Source organism: Kryptolebias marmoratus, linkage group LG18, assembly GCF_001649575.2.
Source record: "Kryptolebias marmoratus isolate JLee-2015 linkage group LG18, ASM164957v2, whole genome shotgun sequence".
In the NCBI taxonomy this organism is placed as follows: Eukaryota; Metazoa; Chordata; class Actinopteri; order Cyprinodontiformes; family Rivulidae; genus Kryptolebias; species Kryptolebias marmoratus.
Genome location: NC_051447.1, coordinates 6798993 through 6816003, shown reverse-complemented (window position 1 = coordinate 6816003; position 17011 = coordinate 6798993). Strand labels below are relative to the sequence as shown.

Here is a 17011-nt window from a genome sequence, read left to right as displayed (position 1 = left end):
TGTGCTGAATAACAAAGCCAAAAAATAACACAAAACAAAACAGGAAATGCATCATTCTCCAAAGACTCACAGTATGCATTGCTCATCTCCATAAAATTCAGCCGGACACATTTATTGTGTATTGCTTTCAAACGTACTAAAGATTGTTCAGACACTTTCTTTTTTTACATTGTTATTATTAAAACAACAACATAAAAACCCCAACAAACTCTGGAAACAAGGGAAACAAATATCTGCTGAAACATATCAAGGTAAATGATCTTTTTCACAGGGTTCCTTCTTTGTAAAAGTGTTTTTTTATGTCTCAATCTCACTTGTTAAACAAGTTTTCAAAGCCTGAGGGTTAGAAAACTCTGGAATCTGTTGCCCACACAGTTACTGTCACTGGAATCTATTTTGTCATCTATTTGTCTCCAAAAGACTCCAACTCTTCTGACATGTTTTTTTTTTCTCTTCTTCTTCTTTTTTAATTTAATCTTCGTTGAATGTTTAAACCTTAGAGTCCTGGAAGAAACAGCCCAGATTGGTCACCAGGGGATTACACCGGCCTGGTAGTGTTAATCTCAGACACAGAACATTTGTGTCTCAGACTGAGGTGTACTTTTTTTTTTTTTCTTTTTTATTGAGTAGCCCCAGATGGGGCACTGGGCATATACACGTGCTGCCCTTCTCCCTTCTCTAAACCCATCCGTGGCAAAGATTTAATGAGGGATTTAGGAGATTAACTACCACTGCATGGGCTTGGCTTTTATTGCATTACTCCCTATTAGGTTCTCCTGCTTTAGACCGATCGAGAGCCGTTTCCTCTTGGCAACAGAACGTCTTCGTACAACAGTTTCTCCTGTTTCTAAGAGCACCGACGCGAGATGCAGCCAGTGTTGTTTTCTACCCAATAACAAAAGCCTGCTCCGAGATCAGATCAAATGAAGAGAACAGTTCAGCAGCCCGAGCTGAAACCTCCACAGTGTTCTTGTTTTAGCATCCTTAAAAAAGGAAAAAAAAAAATCCTACAAAACACACATTTACATAACATCCTGAAAAGACAGAGGATATTTGCCTTTGCCTTCCTCTAATGCAAATAAAGAAAGAGTCAATATTTCCTTTAAAACACCCTTCCTGTTTTTCCTTCTTTAGGAGACATAATTAACACAAAATGCCTTATCAAAAAAACGGGGGAGTTGACAATAACTTTGTTGCACAAAACCCGATGCTTTTCCTTCTGAAGGCGGCCATTCTTGGCATGTTTCCTTCATCGGACAACACATGCATCCCCACTCCTCACGGAAATTAGAAATAAATCTTTGAATCGCCTAAAAGCACGATTTTTTCGCACCGCTCGGGAACTTTAGCACTTCCATCGCTGTTTCACTTCATTATGGTGGGATGAATTTAATCTGGAGGACTCGGGAGGAGGGATCTTCTGGAATAACGCAACCCCCCCCCCTCTACATATCACCAGATTTGGAGACTTTGTGAAAATGAAGACACGCAGAGGGAGGGAGGGTTGAGCCCAGTTATCTGCAGAATCGATGCAAATGTACCGAAAAATATGAAATTGCAGGAAAAAAAAAAGGTTAGGTGAAAGCGTCCCACTAAGGTTGGTTTTATTTGTTACGGGCGGAAAGAGAGAGGAGGAAAAAAAACTGAATTTATATGTTCTGGTGAAGGCGCATCGAAAGAGCATTTTTGGATAAAAGTGAAAGAGGAAACGTTGAGAGCAACATAATAAGGAAGATGAGGCTGGAGGGGTGTAACCGACCAGCAGTGTGTGCGTGCGCATGTGTGTGTGTGTGTATTGCCACTCCGGTCATGTAGACTTTGCACAGTCAAAACTGCAGCGGAAAAAAACTCGCACGAAGTCGCCAAACGCACACTTCGGCTTTAATTGACTAAACCTCGTGTGTGTCCATCAAAAGAAATCGAACCGGGCTCGGTTCGGGCCACGGGCTTGTTTTTTCCTCATTCAAAGAGCCGAAGTCGCAGTTTTTTTTTTCACCCCCCTCGCCCCCTCGTGCACAAACACCGTATATATATAACCCGCCATGTTGAAAATGCTTTGACATTTTGACAGTGTCCGGTATTTTCCGATATATATTTTTTTATTTTGAAAAAAAAAGAAGGAGGTGACGAATATCGAGCAAAACACAGGGATAAGTAACCTCGTTTTTTTTGAACCCTCGAGAACAACTTCGACTTCACGCAAATAACATCACAGCGCGAGGAGCGTTTAAAAAAAAAAAAAAACGACGCGTTTTTTGGGGAAAATGTTACAATTCTTGTTGTTCTCACGAGAGTTTATTGCGTGAGAGATGTAAAGAAAATAAAAAATAAAAGAGAGAGAGAGAGAAGAAAATGATATTACCGCGAGCACGACGTGCCGACGTCCTCTCCGGGGGTGAGAGCTGAGCATTACGGAGACACTTTGGAGCTACTTGGACCGTGTCTCTCTCTCCCCCCCACCCGAACCACTTCGGAGGCTTTTAAAAGCGGCAGCGCGAGGTGGAAATCCAACTCCGCGCGTGCTTATTTAGGCGACAATTTGACAAGAACAAAACCAGAGGAGCCTCAAGAAGACAGCGCGAGCCGTCACCTGTCTTACCTGTCCGAGTTTTTTTTTTCTTCCTTCCCGTCACCTCTCCTCTCCTTCCAGGGACCCCCTCCCCTTATGTTTCTTCCTTTTTCTCTCTCTCTCTCTCTCTCTCTCGCTCTCTCTCTCGCTCCCTCCTCTCCTCGTTCGCGTTGAGCTCGCGAGCGAAGCGACGTCTTTCAGCTGCTGCTGCCCCCGTTTCAATATGGCATCTCCCGTCTGCGCATGCCCGAAAACATAACAGATATTTTCTTCTTCTTCTTCTTCTTTTTGGTTTGGTGTAACATGGGGTGTAATGGCTGTTGGCATTCACACAAATATCTCAAAGCCTTCAATGACCTTTTAGTTTAAAAGCAAAGCAATTTTTTTCCACCCCAATTTGTAATAAGGAACTAAAATTCAACCAATATCTAAATAATTACCCATTCGAACGGAGTTTGAAATATCGCACATATCTATATTCAACAGTCAATAAGTTGGATCAGCTTTTTTTTTTAAAGAACAAGTCGTTTTTATTCAGGAAGTTGATTAATTATCTTCCCAGAACTACAATATCATCGCAATGGGCCACAGTTTCATGTTTGGAAAATAATATGAACAATAAAACACTTTTAAAGGAAGTCTAAACTGACGCAGAAGCGTCTGATTACAATCAGATGCATGTGTGTGTGATAAGCCCCCCCCCCCAGAAAAAAACGTCAATAATTTGTCATATCTTATTGGCGCCATTTGCACCTCTTTATCTGCTTGCTTCCTTCTGCTCCACTGGACCTCTTTTACCCTCCCCAGTTTATCATAAAAAGTAAAAAAACAAAAAAAAAAAAAACAGCTTCTATCAATATGTTTCTATAACAGGCAGGGTCAGTTCTTATCATAGTCAACAGTATCCTCTAGTGGTGACGCATCGCATCACTTTTTGGCATTTTTGGCGCATATTTCCACAAAGACTTTAATATTAATTAACTCATCAAACTGAATTTTTTTTTTCTCCTCTCAGTTAAACGCGTGGGGACACATTTTCAGGGACTTCATCCAACTTGAAACTAAAGCTCTTTTAAGTTTTGTTTGTTAGGGGAAATAAAGATAAGTTCCTCTTTGAGCATGGACGTTCACGGCTGACCTTTGGAAACAGTGAGACTGTTTTGCGCAACAAAACATTTTGTTGATACGGTGGAGGGATATTTTTTAGAGAAAATCACAAAAAAAAAAAAAAAAAAAATAGAAAAGTCTCACTTCTAGACACGTTTTGAGAAAATGAGATCCCGGGTAAATTTGATCATTTGTATATTTGACTCTGTAATATTTTGTAGCCTTAAATCAGGAAATCTATAACAAATTTAGGTATATTTCAAATTTTGTCGCAGGTTATTTTTTCCAGTCAGAAGCCGGAGCTATAAGACTTTATTTCAAAGCATCTTCCCCCAAATAAATTATATTCTTTGGGTCGGTTTTCACGCTTTTCATTCAAAGGAACACGTAGATTTTTATCCATTTTCTCGTCAAAAACCATTCCAGCTCGACCTGTTAGGACTGCATCGGTCACTAATCAGTAATAAAAAAAAGTTCCCCATGGACTGCAGTGGGATGTGAAATGGATGTATTTCATAAAGAGCCAAAAGCAGCTTGATGAGGTCAGGAGCTGCTGTGGTGTGATGCGGGGGGAACAGATGGCTGAAGCGTGCCTCATTAATCTGCCCGAGAAGAAGAAGCTTTTCCGGGCGCGGGCGCGCGTGCGAGGGTGGGGGTGACAGGATTAACCCCACGCCTCGCTGTGCACGCGCGCGGCAGTGGACACGTGAGGCTCGTGCAGCCTCTCTACAAGCAGCTNGGCACGCTGTTAGTTAATGATGGCGAGGGCTGGGGCTCATCACGAAGGTGTGAAATTCTCCAACTGAGCAGATGTTAAAGTTCTCCAGGAAGGTCTTAAATCAGCCCTCATTAACCCGCCGCAGAAAGGCGACTGCGGGCGATACTGTTTTTACTCGTGTGCGTGTCCGCGTGTCTGTTATCAAACTACCTCATGAACCACTGAACGGATTTTAATGAAACTTTGAGAAGGTAATCACTGGATGTGCGTCTACAACTCATTACATTTTGGACTCAATCCGATTCAAAATGGCTGCCACAGACAGCTAAACTCAAAAAACACATAAATGTCTATAACTTAGTCAAATTTATAAATGTAGAGCTAAAATTTGGTGTGTTAGTAGCCGAGACTGATCCCCAACACATACTCTGAGCGCTCCCTGATTCTACAAGATCTTTTTTTAAAGTCTTGCCATTAACCTTTCAGAGTCAACACAGTCTGCCTGTTAGCAAAATATCTTATGAACCACTGAGCAGGTTTTAATGAAACCTTTAAGAAATATTCAGTCTCTGCAGCCAACTCATTTTAGAAAACAGAAATATGTATATATATAATTCTGTCAGTTTTACAGACATTGAGCTAAAATTTGGTATACTCCAACACATACTCCAAGTGCTACTCAGTGCAACATCCTTGCCTAAAATTTTATTTGTTAAAACCACGTGACTCTGACCGGTCAATTATTCGAGTATAGAATTAATAATTAAGATAAAAGTAGAAATTACACACAGTTTAATAATGTATTGCGCCTCTGCGGAGCTGTGTTTGAAGCAAATGTCATTCTCTTGTGAATCCTTTTGCGTACTACAGCCCAAATATGTTAACATGAGTTATATTTTAGTGTCTTTATGATACATAAAGCGAACAATCCGCACGTTATGGAGAGTTGATTCCTCGCCCGTTGGTGCTTTTATTTTGGTGGGCTCTTACCGGAAGCCAATTGTTTTGTTTGGCTGCTTCGCGGACCGTGTTTTTGTTTGTTTTGAACGTGGACGTGAGTCAGATAATTTACGTCTTGTTTTTTTGCTTTAACATCACGAGATGCAGACTCTGGAAACACCGAGGGAGATGTGTTCATTCGTCGTGCCTTAAATCGGTGTCGGGCATTTTGTTTTGTTCTTTTATTGAGGATAGAAGAGGTCGCCTTTGCGTGTTTTTGTCTGAGGCGTTTGTGGGTTGTTTTTTTTTCATGGTGTCATCATGGACATGTACGGGTACAGCGGGGCGTTCTTGGTCAAAAGGTTTCTGGACAAAGCTCCGGTGGAAGTCATGAACATGTCTGACATCAGCAAGGCGAGTCCTCACGGCTGTGACAACGGAGCTCTGACGGACAGGTTCGGGGTTCTGATCCAGGGGCTGCTGGCCGTCGTCGCCTTCAGCACGCTGATGTGTGAGTATGGCTCCCACATCCAGGTGCTTCAAGATGTGCAAATGGGTCTTTAAGGAAGTCCACGTGGCGCTTGGTTGACGCTTGTTTTCGTCCGTGCGGCCTTTTTTATTATTAGCTGCGTTAAAAACTATAAAAATGGTTGAAATTTGAGTTTATTTCGTGCATTCTCCTAATCAGACACTACTGTCTTTAACCTGCTTTAGATATTACTTTAGCTTCTTAGAAGACTTGTACAGAAAGGAGTATTTTTGCCCTGCTTCTATTTTTAACAGACCAATTAATATATATATCTAGGCGATTTTGGTGTTTTTTATATGTGTGATTTTGGATCTGCTTCTTCTTGGATCCTTGAAAGCTTCAGGTCACAATTACATGCACTAAATATGTTTAGCAAAGTAAATCCGTACAGTTTATAGGACATATCTAAGACTGCAAGAGATTCAGACCATGATGGAGCAAAGAAGACACAAACCATGAGACTCCCTCCACCGTGTTGTTTATGTGCTGTTCTTTGTGTGACCCACCCTTAATATATTTTAATGGACACATGAAGAAATGTTGGGGTATCAGAAATCGACAGATATAGGTTTGTCTGTGGCCGATGCCGATATTGATTTTTAGAAATCCGTATAGCTGATATACAACGCCAATTTTTAAAAATTATTATTGTTTTAGCAATATATAGTTTTCATTTAATAAAATGTAACAATTATTGCCTAACTTAAATAAACATACATAAACCTTAGAAGAACTTGAACATTAAAGATAATCTACAGAAGAGCAAACTAAAATTTGGGCTACAGTAAGCTGGTTGTGTTCCAATCGGCTGATTAATCGGTCTATTTCTACTCCTTATGTAGGACATAGTTCATACTTAACCAACTTTTTAATAGGTTAAATTGTTTGTTTACATAACAGATTTCCTGGTATTTTAAGCTCTTTTTTTTTGCAACAGGATCCACGTATCCAACCTTTTCCTAAGCTATATGAAATCGTCTGGTCAGGGGAAGGACACTCCCTTTAAGAGCTTTGAGGGAGACGAATCAGTGACTTGGCATACCACCAGTCAGGCCGTAGCTGAAGGGCTCCTAATGCTCCGTTGAACATAAATTATGAAGTAAATAACAAATGCACATGATTTGACCAAGAATGTCGCTTGCAAGCGCTTTGAGCACCGGCGAGAGGGAAGAAGTATTGATCCCTCTGCTAATAAGTGACCGAGTGGAGGTTGGAGCTCATTGATCTCGTTTCCCTTTAAGGCCTTTTGTTGCAGCCAAGGATTCATCTGCATTGAGTCCAGCTGCCTGATTTAAACGATTGAGTCCCCATCGCTGTGTTGACCTTTGAAACCACACACCGATTATTACATCTTATGTCCCCATACTTGTTAAAATAATAATGTGATACGTGATCAGCAGCCAAAGTGAAAGTGATTAAATTTACTTTTAGACGGAACATTCTGAGACAATCAAAAGTGGGGAAAACGAAGAAATGTCAACACTTGGCGTGAAACTGGTTCCAAAATAACAGCTTAAAGTGGTGTTCAGGACGTCGTACAGGAATTTATGCATGACAACACACAATGCCTAATAAGTTGGATAAAATTAGATTAATGCCTGTCACGCTTTTCAGCCGTAAGAATTTGGAATGACGCCGGGGCTGCCGAAACTGGCAAGATGCTCGGCATTCTCCTAGTCAGCTGCCACAGAGCGCAGGTTTTAAAGCTGAGTTTAGGGCACAGTGGTTCTCTGGCAGGATTATGTTCAGCTGTTTGTACAAATATCACCTTCGAAGCAGCTAAAATCAACGAGAAATTCACTGAACGACACCAGTTCTGCTTGCTGCAGGTGATTGATTGTATTTAATAGAGTTAAGGTTATTGAAATATTAAAACCCAATAGGAAAGATTTAGGTCTTTAATGGAAATCTAATGAAAGCACTTCCAAGTCACAGATTTTGGCACACGCTGCATGATTTATAACAAGCACAGGAAAACCTTTACCAAACTGACCCTAAGGCCATGAAACTGGACACGACATAAATCACTGCGTGCTTTGCGAGGAGCAAAGTCTGACGAAAACGAGTTGTGCAGACAAAGGCGAGTGCAGTGAGAAGCAAACGTGTCCCTAAGGTAAGCGGACATGCATGAAACGAGTTACGGAAGTCCTGAAAAAAGCAAAAATTTTAGGTTGCTACACTGACCATGCCAGCCAGACTCATGTAAGTGTTACAGTAAAATTGGAGAATGCCATTTAAAAAAAGAAAAGATCTATCTTGATTGGCCACTCCTAGGTACACCATTCTGGTCAATTTAAAGTGATGTTCTGTCAAATAGTTATCAATAATTATTGACTTCTCAGCTGGGACATCTGTCATAAAGCACAATATTGAGAACGAGGCAAAAGTCTTCATCCAGGCGAGGCTAATGGCTAACGAGTCCCTCTTTTTTATTGTTTTATGGGCTTATAAGATAAGTCTTTCTCAAAAACAACACGTCAATGTGAAAGAATGCTACATTAGCTAAAATTACTAACTCTAAAACACCTTGAAGCATTGGCTCAAATGTCTTCACTTTTTAACTTTTTAAATCAAATTCTGTAAAATTCAGTGTATATTATCATTACCTACTTATATTTATGGACCAGACTCAACCAACTGGCCTCATAAATTAGTCACACGATGACCAAATTTCTAACAATCGGCATCGGTAAAACCTCTAATTGGTCCACTTCTAATTTTTAAAAGTTAGTTTCTGCCATAAAGTGAGATAAATTTAACTTGCATATTATATCAGTCACAGGGAAAATCTAGGTTGTCTCAAAATGTTATCCAACCTACGCTCCCAATCCTACCTCCTGTTCAAATTGATTTGACCCACTGTAAAAGTTTTTTTTTTTTTTTAATTAATTTTTGTTATGAAAAATTCGACGCACTTTTGCTTTTTGTCAAACATTATGATAGTTTTTTTTTGTTGTGACTAATATAGTTTTGTAAATAGTCTGGGGTTACAACTAAATATCAGCAGATCTGGACATTATTTTATACAATTTATTAGTCAGTTAATTAAACAACAAATTGTTCAGACTTAACCGTGACACGAATTAGGCATGAGTCAAATGCTGGCTTAGTGTAATAATAATAATAAAGTTCTTTAAAACACATGTGCTGGAAGGCTCATCCTGTCTTCACATGCAGAGTCACGCTGTCTGAAGAACAGTGGGCTCCTGTTCAGGATAAACAAAGTGTTGTGGCAGACTGGAACCAGGGTGATACGTCTGGGCTGCATTTGTCCTCCGTCTCCTGGCGTTCTGCAGCGAGACGAGCTGTCGTTCGGAGGTCAAACATGTCATTGTTTCGCCCTGTTGTCGTTGTTTTTCAGTGAAAAGGTTTCGGGAGCCCGTAGGGATCAGACGACCGTGGAGGATCTGGTCAGAAACTTCTCTTTTCTCTCCTGCTACCCTGTCCTGACCTTCACCCTCATATGTTACTGTCCTGCAAGTACATTTTTAAAACGACAACAAAAGAGAAAAAAAAACAAAAAACGAACTAACCTGGTCAGACTGCAAATGGTAACCTCGGGGGTTTCTTGTCATTAACGAATGTGCAAAGATTGATGCAACACACAGACAAAGCAGAAATGTACCCTTCATAGAAAATGATTCCATCTTTTCCAGGTTTTATGACACGTCCAAACAGGCCATTGGTGCTCTGTTCATCCACTTTGCCAATGTCTTCCTGTCCACTCTCACCAAAGAGGACCCGTGCTCTCTGTGAGTCGTCGGCCTGGAATTACCACAATAAGATGCAATATATCCATCTGTCATTCCCTAACCGTGGTTTAACTTTGGATTTTTCCCAAAGCTATCTGATGAATTTCCTGTTGGACGCGACGCTTGGGATGCTTGTCATCTGGTTGGCTGTAAAGTTGGTGTCCAAGCTGGTGGAGTACAAGCAGTGGAGCCTGCTCGAGTTTGGAGAATATGGTGGGTGCAAAACGCAATCACCCTTTTTTTTCTATTTTCTCTTAGTTTAGGGTGCCAATGCACAGGCATTAGAGCACTTTTATTGAGTGAATACTATTGTTTTCCTGTTTTTGTATTTTTTTGCAATCTTACCAATTTCTGCGTACATTGTGCTGTTTGCCATTCATGTATCCAAATGTTCAGCTTGTTCAGGAGATGGGTGTTATGGCTTTAGTTTTTTTAAAAAACATTTTATTCTTTTCAAAAGATTTAACTTTATTTACAACAATTCTTTCAAAAACATTGTTCTTATTAAAATTTGCTTCAGCTGTTTTGTCTTTTTATTCTACATTTAGCTTTTACCTACCATTCTGCTACTTTTTAGCTAGTCTTTTGCTTTTTGAAATTTGTAGCTTACCTTTTGCTACTTTTAGCTATCTATTTGCTACTTTTAGCGTCTAGCTAACCTTTTGGGACTTTATGCTTTTAACTACCAATTTAACATTTAACTTTTGGACTTTAGCTAGCCTTTTGGCCTTTTTAGCCATTAGCTGGTGTAGTCTTCTGCTTTTGTAGCTTTAACAACTCAGCTTCTTTAGCAAATTTCAGCAAGGTCAGTCCTCCCTCGGGATTCGTTTTTGCTGCAAATGTGATGTCTGTAGTACTTGTGGTTTTCTCTCAAATCTCTGCAGAAGTCAGAGCACACGCCCAAGTCTCTGTAGACTTCACTTATATTTGGCTCAAAATATTCTTTTCAAAACTGAAGGTGAAGAGTCTTTTTGTATTTGTCAGACCTCCTACATAGAACACAGTGACTATCAGTGTGTTGCTGCTCGTGGTTCAGGACTTTTTAAAGAAATGAGTTATACTTTATGTCACAGTGACTGTTTTTTAGTCTGTGTTTCTGTCGCTTAAGAGTGCAGTCAGGGAGTGAGAGATGCAGGTGTGTGGTTGCCATGGTGATGCTAAAAAGCTACAGGCAACAGCTTGATCTTGGTTCTCTCTACCCTTTTCATACAGTCCACATGTCAAAATGAAAGCATTTTTTTCAGCTTAGATTCTTACAATCTTTTGTACAACTTTTTTGGGCAGTGGCTGTATTGGCACTCTTTAAAGATTTCTCAGAAATTCTTTAGTTTTTAGGTTTTATTCTTATTTCTATGCCCGAAGAGCACATGTAAGGGAAGAAAGTGGGAGGTGCGTGTTTGATTCCTGCCACTAGATGGAGCTCTAAAGCCATCTGACACATGCAGGGAGGAGAATAAAGTTTCTCCAGCTGCAGCTGAGTCAGGAACCAGCAGTCCCAGTGGCTTCACATTAACTCCGAGTCAGTGATTACACCTCACTCCCCCTTCTCCCCTCTTTGTCTTTCTTCACTGCGTGAAGGAAAGTTTTATTAAAACAAGCTGTGGATCTGATTATATTGTTTATAGTCGAAGGAAACGCCTCTATTCCTGCAGAAGTGATTTTAAACACTTTTGCATTTGCAGGAAATGTGTCAGCTGAACTGCCTTCCACCTAGTTTGACACGGCGATCAGTAGTTTGTGTCTTTGTTTTTCTCTCTCCCTCCCTGAGTCTCTCAGTCTAGCTAATACTCTTTCCTCCTCCTGCTTGTCTGAATGACAGACCTGACCGCTTCTGTCTCGGTTGTGGCGAGTCACCTGTGTAATTTAGCTTTTTGAACAGAAATGTCGCACTTTCAAAGCTGCGGACTGTTTACTTTTCTAAGATTCTTCATAAAATCGAAAATGAAAATGACACAACTTGAGTCTGAAATGAAAATCTAGCGTTTTTTTTTTTTTTTTTTACAAAACGATCGCACTTAATCGGCAGATGAACAATTATTCTCCTTCTGTCTGATTTTTGCTGCCAGGTGACCCCCCTCAGGCGGCAGCGTGGCTGGGTCAATGTGGCGTTTACTTGCTCATCATGGTGCTGGAGAAAGGCGTGATCAGCCTGGTGCTGCTCATTCCTGGATGGTCCAAGGTAAGAAGAATTTAGGGTTTGTTGCATAATTATTTGGCTTTGTTCGTTTTTTTTTTTTCGAAAGGGGTCTATTTTGTTTTTTTTCCTTGTTCCTAATCATTTTATCTGCCAAGAGCTGAAAAGCAGGTCAAGTATTCATTGGGCTCTCGTTCCAAAAGAACTCCACCTTACTTCAGCTCAACCGGGAACAGAAATTTATGTTTTGTAGGTAATGGCGAAGTTTTAAACAAAGTTCTCACATGAGAAGTAAATATATTGCGGATAATTCCCAGATACTGCCACAACAAATCTTAACTCAGTATTTGTATAACTGGCAGATTTAGCGCTCTTTTTATGTTGGGTAAGTTTAATTAGCTGTGGCGACCATCTTGACTTGACTTTAATAGTCAATCAGCTGTAGACAAACCTCATATGTTTACTTTAAAAAAGAGAGGGTTTCATTTAAATCTGTCCAGTTGTTTGTGAGATATTTTGCTAACACATAAACACATGCACACATGAATGTAATGTTGTTTATTTTGTCATTTTTTTTCACCTGGTTTAGCTGCAGGAGGTGTTGCTGAGCTACATCGCTAACCCTCAGCTGGAGCTGGCTCTGGTCATGCTTATTGTCCCCTTCATAGTTAACGTAAGTGTCACTTTTTTTTTTTCTTTCTTTGATCCGGAGTTTGGCGCAGACTTTTTCCCCTCAGTAAATAACCCGAGCTCCGTGTCTCTCTGGCCTGCTCTGCAGTCCATTATGTTCTGGGTGGTGGACAGCCTGATGATGAGGAAATACAAGACGATGAAGAGCCTGGATGACTCCTGTGACAGCTCGGTGAAGAAGGCTGACTCCCTGCCAGGGGGGAGTAGTGAGGAATCACAGGTGGGAACCTCTCTTTTTTTTCTTTCTTTAGAATAACTACTAACAGCCAAGAGGAGTTTCTAAGTGACACGTAGTAGTTGTTGTTCTGGGCTTGTCTGCAGGATGAGAATGAGCAGCATTTACCCCCGTAGAGTAAATGCTGAGGCTGCATTCAGTGATTTTCCTGTTCCTAGTTTCTCCTACTCTCTTTGGAGTCAATCTACTTCCTCATACTTTATGCTGTTTTAACCAAGCATATATCAAAAACATTCAGCTCGATCTGGAATTGTGTGCTCAGACTTTTGGTGTTCGTAAATGTTTCTTAGATTTTATTACATTTAATGTTATTTGCAAAAAAAAGTCCCATAGAAATACACTGAGGTCGCTTAATTCCCTCAGAAACATTCCTCTCTGAAGTCTCCTTAAGCACACGTGTTCTGGTTTCTGTCATCTTCTTCTCCTTTTAGCTTTCAGCTAAAGTTTTGTTAAGTTTTGCTTTGAGCTGCTATTTTGCTATAATTAGCTTTAAATTACAGTTTTGCCTTTTTTTTTTTTTAGCTACGATTATATTAATTTACACTTTCAGCTATAGTTTTGCTAGTTTTACTTGGTTTTGTTAATTGTAGCTTTTAGCTACTATGTGCTAATTTCAGCTTGTTTCAGCTTTCAGTTATAGATTTTTTATTTTGTCTTTTAGCTACAGTTTTGCTCATTTTAGCTTTTAGCTTCTCTATTGCTAATTTAAGTTTCTGTTCTGCTTGTTTTAACTAGCAATTAAGTTTTGGCAAATTTAAACAAAACCGTGAAGCAATCCTTTTAGTTAACTTAGATTTTGAAATTTTAACTTTCGGTTCAACATTGCTTTATTCTGCTTTAAGTTATCTTTTCACTTTAGACAGATGCATCTGCCCTGGAAGGTATACATCTGACATTACAAAAAGATTAGTTTTTAAGAAAAGCAAACTAATTAAAAAAAAAACTCAGCAAACTAGCAATTCTTGAAGGAAGACCTATTACCTGCTGCCACGCATGCCAAAGTTTTAAACAAAGATCTTGCGTGTTCCGCTCATGCTCAGAGTATGTGTTGTAAATGACTCTCAGCTACTACCACACCAACGTTTAGCTCATTTTCTGTAAAACTGCCTGAGTTAGAGCCATTTCTGTGTTTGCTACGGTTGATTAGTTTTAGTGGCCGTCTTGAATGGGTGAATCCGTTGTTGACGTTCATCCAGTCAATACTGTTTGAGCCTTTCATTAAACTCCATCTTCTGGTTCATAAGATATTTTGCTAACAATCAAATGTGCCCATGCTCACGCAAGCACAAGCAGTTACATGATCACCTGCCTTCTATGGCAGCAGACGATAAATAGATAATAAGAAATGAGCCATTTCCCCACTTTTCAACTGGATCTTAAAATGGTTGAACTTTTTCTAAAGAAAATCACTTTACTGTGTGAAAATATGTGTTTATCAGTATCGACGTGGTCATGCCGGGTGTCTTCTGCACCTTTTGTTTTTGGGGAGTGAGCACCAGCATAGGCACTTCTCCTCTCTAAACTTGATTTAACAAACCCACGAGTTTAATCCGGGAAACACTGAGTCAGACTTTACCTCTTCTTCATCCTCTTATTGTTGTATTCGGGAAATGTTGACAGTGTCTTTGTCGTGTTCAGTCTCTTCAACTGTTTTCTGTAGGTTGTGAGAATCAAATATTTTTGACCTTATTCTGTACAATACGGAGAATAAACCAAGGGTAAAGGTGATACATGGAAGTGAATTCAACTATTATTATCATGCTGGTTTCTGCAAACACACCAGTCAACCATAAATATGTCTGAACTTTGTGTCAAATGCCTCTTTTTGTCATTTAAAACGTGTATGACAGCTGCCTCCACAGCACTCCTCGCTTCTCCCAGGAAAGCCTGAACTCGGAGCTCTCGGCGATTGGCTGTCAGGGGTGCGTGACCTTTTGCGGGCGATTCGATTAGAGTGTTTTCTCCTCCCGTTGTTTGCTAGGCGACCATAAATCAAGCCGGATAAAAGTGACATTTAGCGTTTGTTTCCACACTGTGATGTTATGGAAAACGGAGTGGAGAGCAGAGGGGGATGGCAGATAGTGGGGCATTGACTTGGTGGGGTCTTCAGTGGGGGGTGGAGGGGGGGGGGTGTTGAGAGCTACAGTGGTCATTGTTAACCTTCTTGTGACACGAACAGTATGAAGGAAATGATCAGAAGCTGTCCACAGTTTGAATCCTCTCTTTTATTATCGCTTGCTGCCGTGAAAGGTGGGTCATCATATAAATGTTTGTGTGTTAGCAAAATATGTCATGAACTGCTAAATGGATTTTAATGAAACTCTCAAAGCAATCATTGAGTGGACCTTTTAGAGTCACAAAAAACATGAAAATGGCTATAACTCAGATAAATTCAAAGATATTGAGCCAAAATTCAAAAGATTTCAGAAATTGTCAGAATGGATTTATAGTAATAGGTTTAGTGTATACAACTTTGCTGGTCGCTCTGTGCTTCCTCTCTGCTGTGCTGACGCTCTGCTCAAATGTAGCTGGTAACCATGGCAACTGTAGATGAGGCATTGTTTAGTGCAGCTTCTTGTTTTCTTTCGGTCATGATTAAGTCCTTAAAACGAAAAAAGAAATACATCAGAGGCTGCAGGAAGAGCCCGAGTCCATTGTGGGACTCTTCTTGCACAGTTACAGTTACATCAAATGTAACAAAATTTGTTTTTAAGCAATAATTTTTTTTATTTTTATTTGCACATACATGCCAGAATATGACGGCACTGACAAAGCTAGATGCTAGAAGCTGAATGGATACAAATATGTGGCTATACAAATAATAAAATAATTCTTAAAACTGACAAAAATGAACAAAATTTAACAAAAATAAATTCTTTACAGAAGCACTATTAAATGGAAGTGTGTATAATCAAATATTTATGCTTCAAAATTTCCTTTCTGTCAGATTTGTCTTATTTCTTGTACAAATTCAGTCAACCTAATGGGAGTTTCCAGTGCTCCAAAAGTCAAATATTTGTTGGGATTTGAGTCCCCGTTGCTTTTATAGCTGCGGGCACTTTTTTTTTTTCTACTTCAGGTTGGGAATGCAGAGCCGAGATAAGTGCCTGCAGTTAGTGGCGCTTCTTTATCTAAATACCAATCACTAAGGGAATCTCTTTCCGCAGGTCCTGTTGACGGTTGAGACAGACTCAGAGGGGGAATCGGAGCGGGAGGAGGAGCCGTGTGTCCACGTCCAGTATTCAGGTGGACCGCTGAGGCCGAGCTGGGTGATGGTGTAAGCCCAGACGACCTGATCTTCTAGTCCTCCGTCCGCTATCAACGCACTCGGCATATCTTTAACTCAAACTGAAAGGCCTAATACGAAGCAAAGCACAAGTGGAAGCCGTGAAAACTAGGAGCTCGAGCTCCCCTATTTGACATCAATGATTTGAATGAGTAGCTCTGACACATGCATGTACTTGTTACTTGCCTTGTTGCCTTTTTCATGATGCAAGAAAACACCTAAACCTGCTGTTTTTGTGGAAATCATTAATTAGAGCAATGCCTGGAGGGAGAAATGAAGAACACTTAAGTGAATCTGTCATTTCTTTGGGGACTTTTGGTGAGAGAAGCATTTATCACGTATCATATTCCAAAGAGAGCCAAGAGAGTGTATTAAAATTGCTCTTTAAGGGTTACTCTGTAAAAAATATAAACACTTCAAAGACACCTTTTTGTTGAGGTGCGATTGACATCATTCCTGCACATTCTCCTTCTGGCTGCATGTGTTTTAGTTAGAGGAATGGTCTGGTGTTGGGAATTAGATTATGACCAAAAGTGTTGGCTTTTTGCAACAGGCTGCGCTTAAAAAAAAAAAAAAAAAAAAATTAGATTAGGTCACAATGAACTAAGACCAGGTCACACTATATGTTTTCATTTAATGCTAGAGTCGTTTAGGAAGAATTATTCAGGGGAACATTTAGAGAAAATGGAAAAAGTTGTTCCACTTTTATAGGAGAATAAAGTTACAGTATTATAATGAGAATATTTGGGAATGCCAAAGGTCAAGACCAAACTCAAATCTGGAGCCACACTTAGAAGCCAATGGGGAAAAAATCCTCAATTTATGGAAAAACAACAACAACAAAAGTTACATGTTCCTTCACTTTGCAGTTTTTGATTAACCTCAGATAACACAGAGAAATAGGGAATGTCACTTGTACATTTCAGGAGACACAATTATTCCAACGCCTTTTGAATATCAATCTAAAACAGCCTAAGGATTAAATATTAGCATCTGCAGAAAATAGTTTAATGTGCTCCAGTCGTCACCGCAGCTCATTAAAAGGTCTTGGT

At 39.9% G+C, this 17011-nt stretch overlaps 2 protein-coding genes across 3 annotated transcripts in view; one reads left to right on the top strand and one right to left on the bottom strand.

Moving 5' to 3' along the window:
- sfmbt2 (Scm like with four mbt domains 2) overlaps positions 1 to 2797 on the bottom strand; it is a 58058-nt gene extending 55261 nt beyond the window's left edge. The window contains exon 1 of one of the 2 annotated variants that reach the window (XM_017411706.3): positions 2600 to 2797. The gene's annotated coding sequence lies outside the window, so the exon portion shown is untranslated. Of the gene's footprint in view, positions 1 to 2362; positions 2574 to 2599 lie in introns of those variants that run through there. The other variant, XM_017411707.3, reaches the window with a different exon arrangement.
- A 2596-nt stretch (positions 2798 to 5393) lies between these two features.
- tmem110l (transmembrane protein 110, like) lies at positions 5394 to 16552 on the top strand. Its single transcript, XM_017411599.3, has 8 exons — positions 5394 to 5844; positions 9224 to 9272; positions 9519 to 9614; positions 9706 to 9827; positions 11681 to 11793; positions 12338 to 12421; positions 12527 to 12658; positions 15841 to 16552. Exons 1-8 carry the CDS (start codon positions 5655 to 5657, stop codon positions 15952 to 15954), a joined length of 900 nt encoding a protein of 299 aa, XP_017267088.1. The 5' UTR covers positions 5394 to 5654; the 3' UTR covers positions 15955 to 16552.
- Positions 16553 to 17011: the final 459 nt, after the last annotated feature.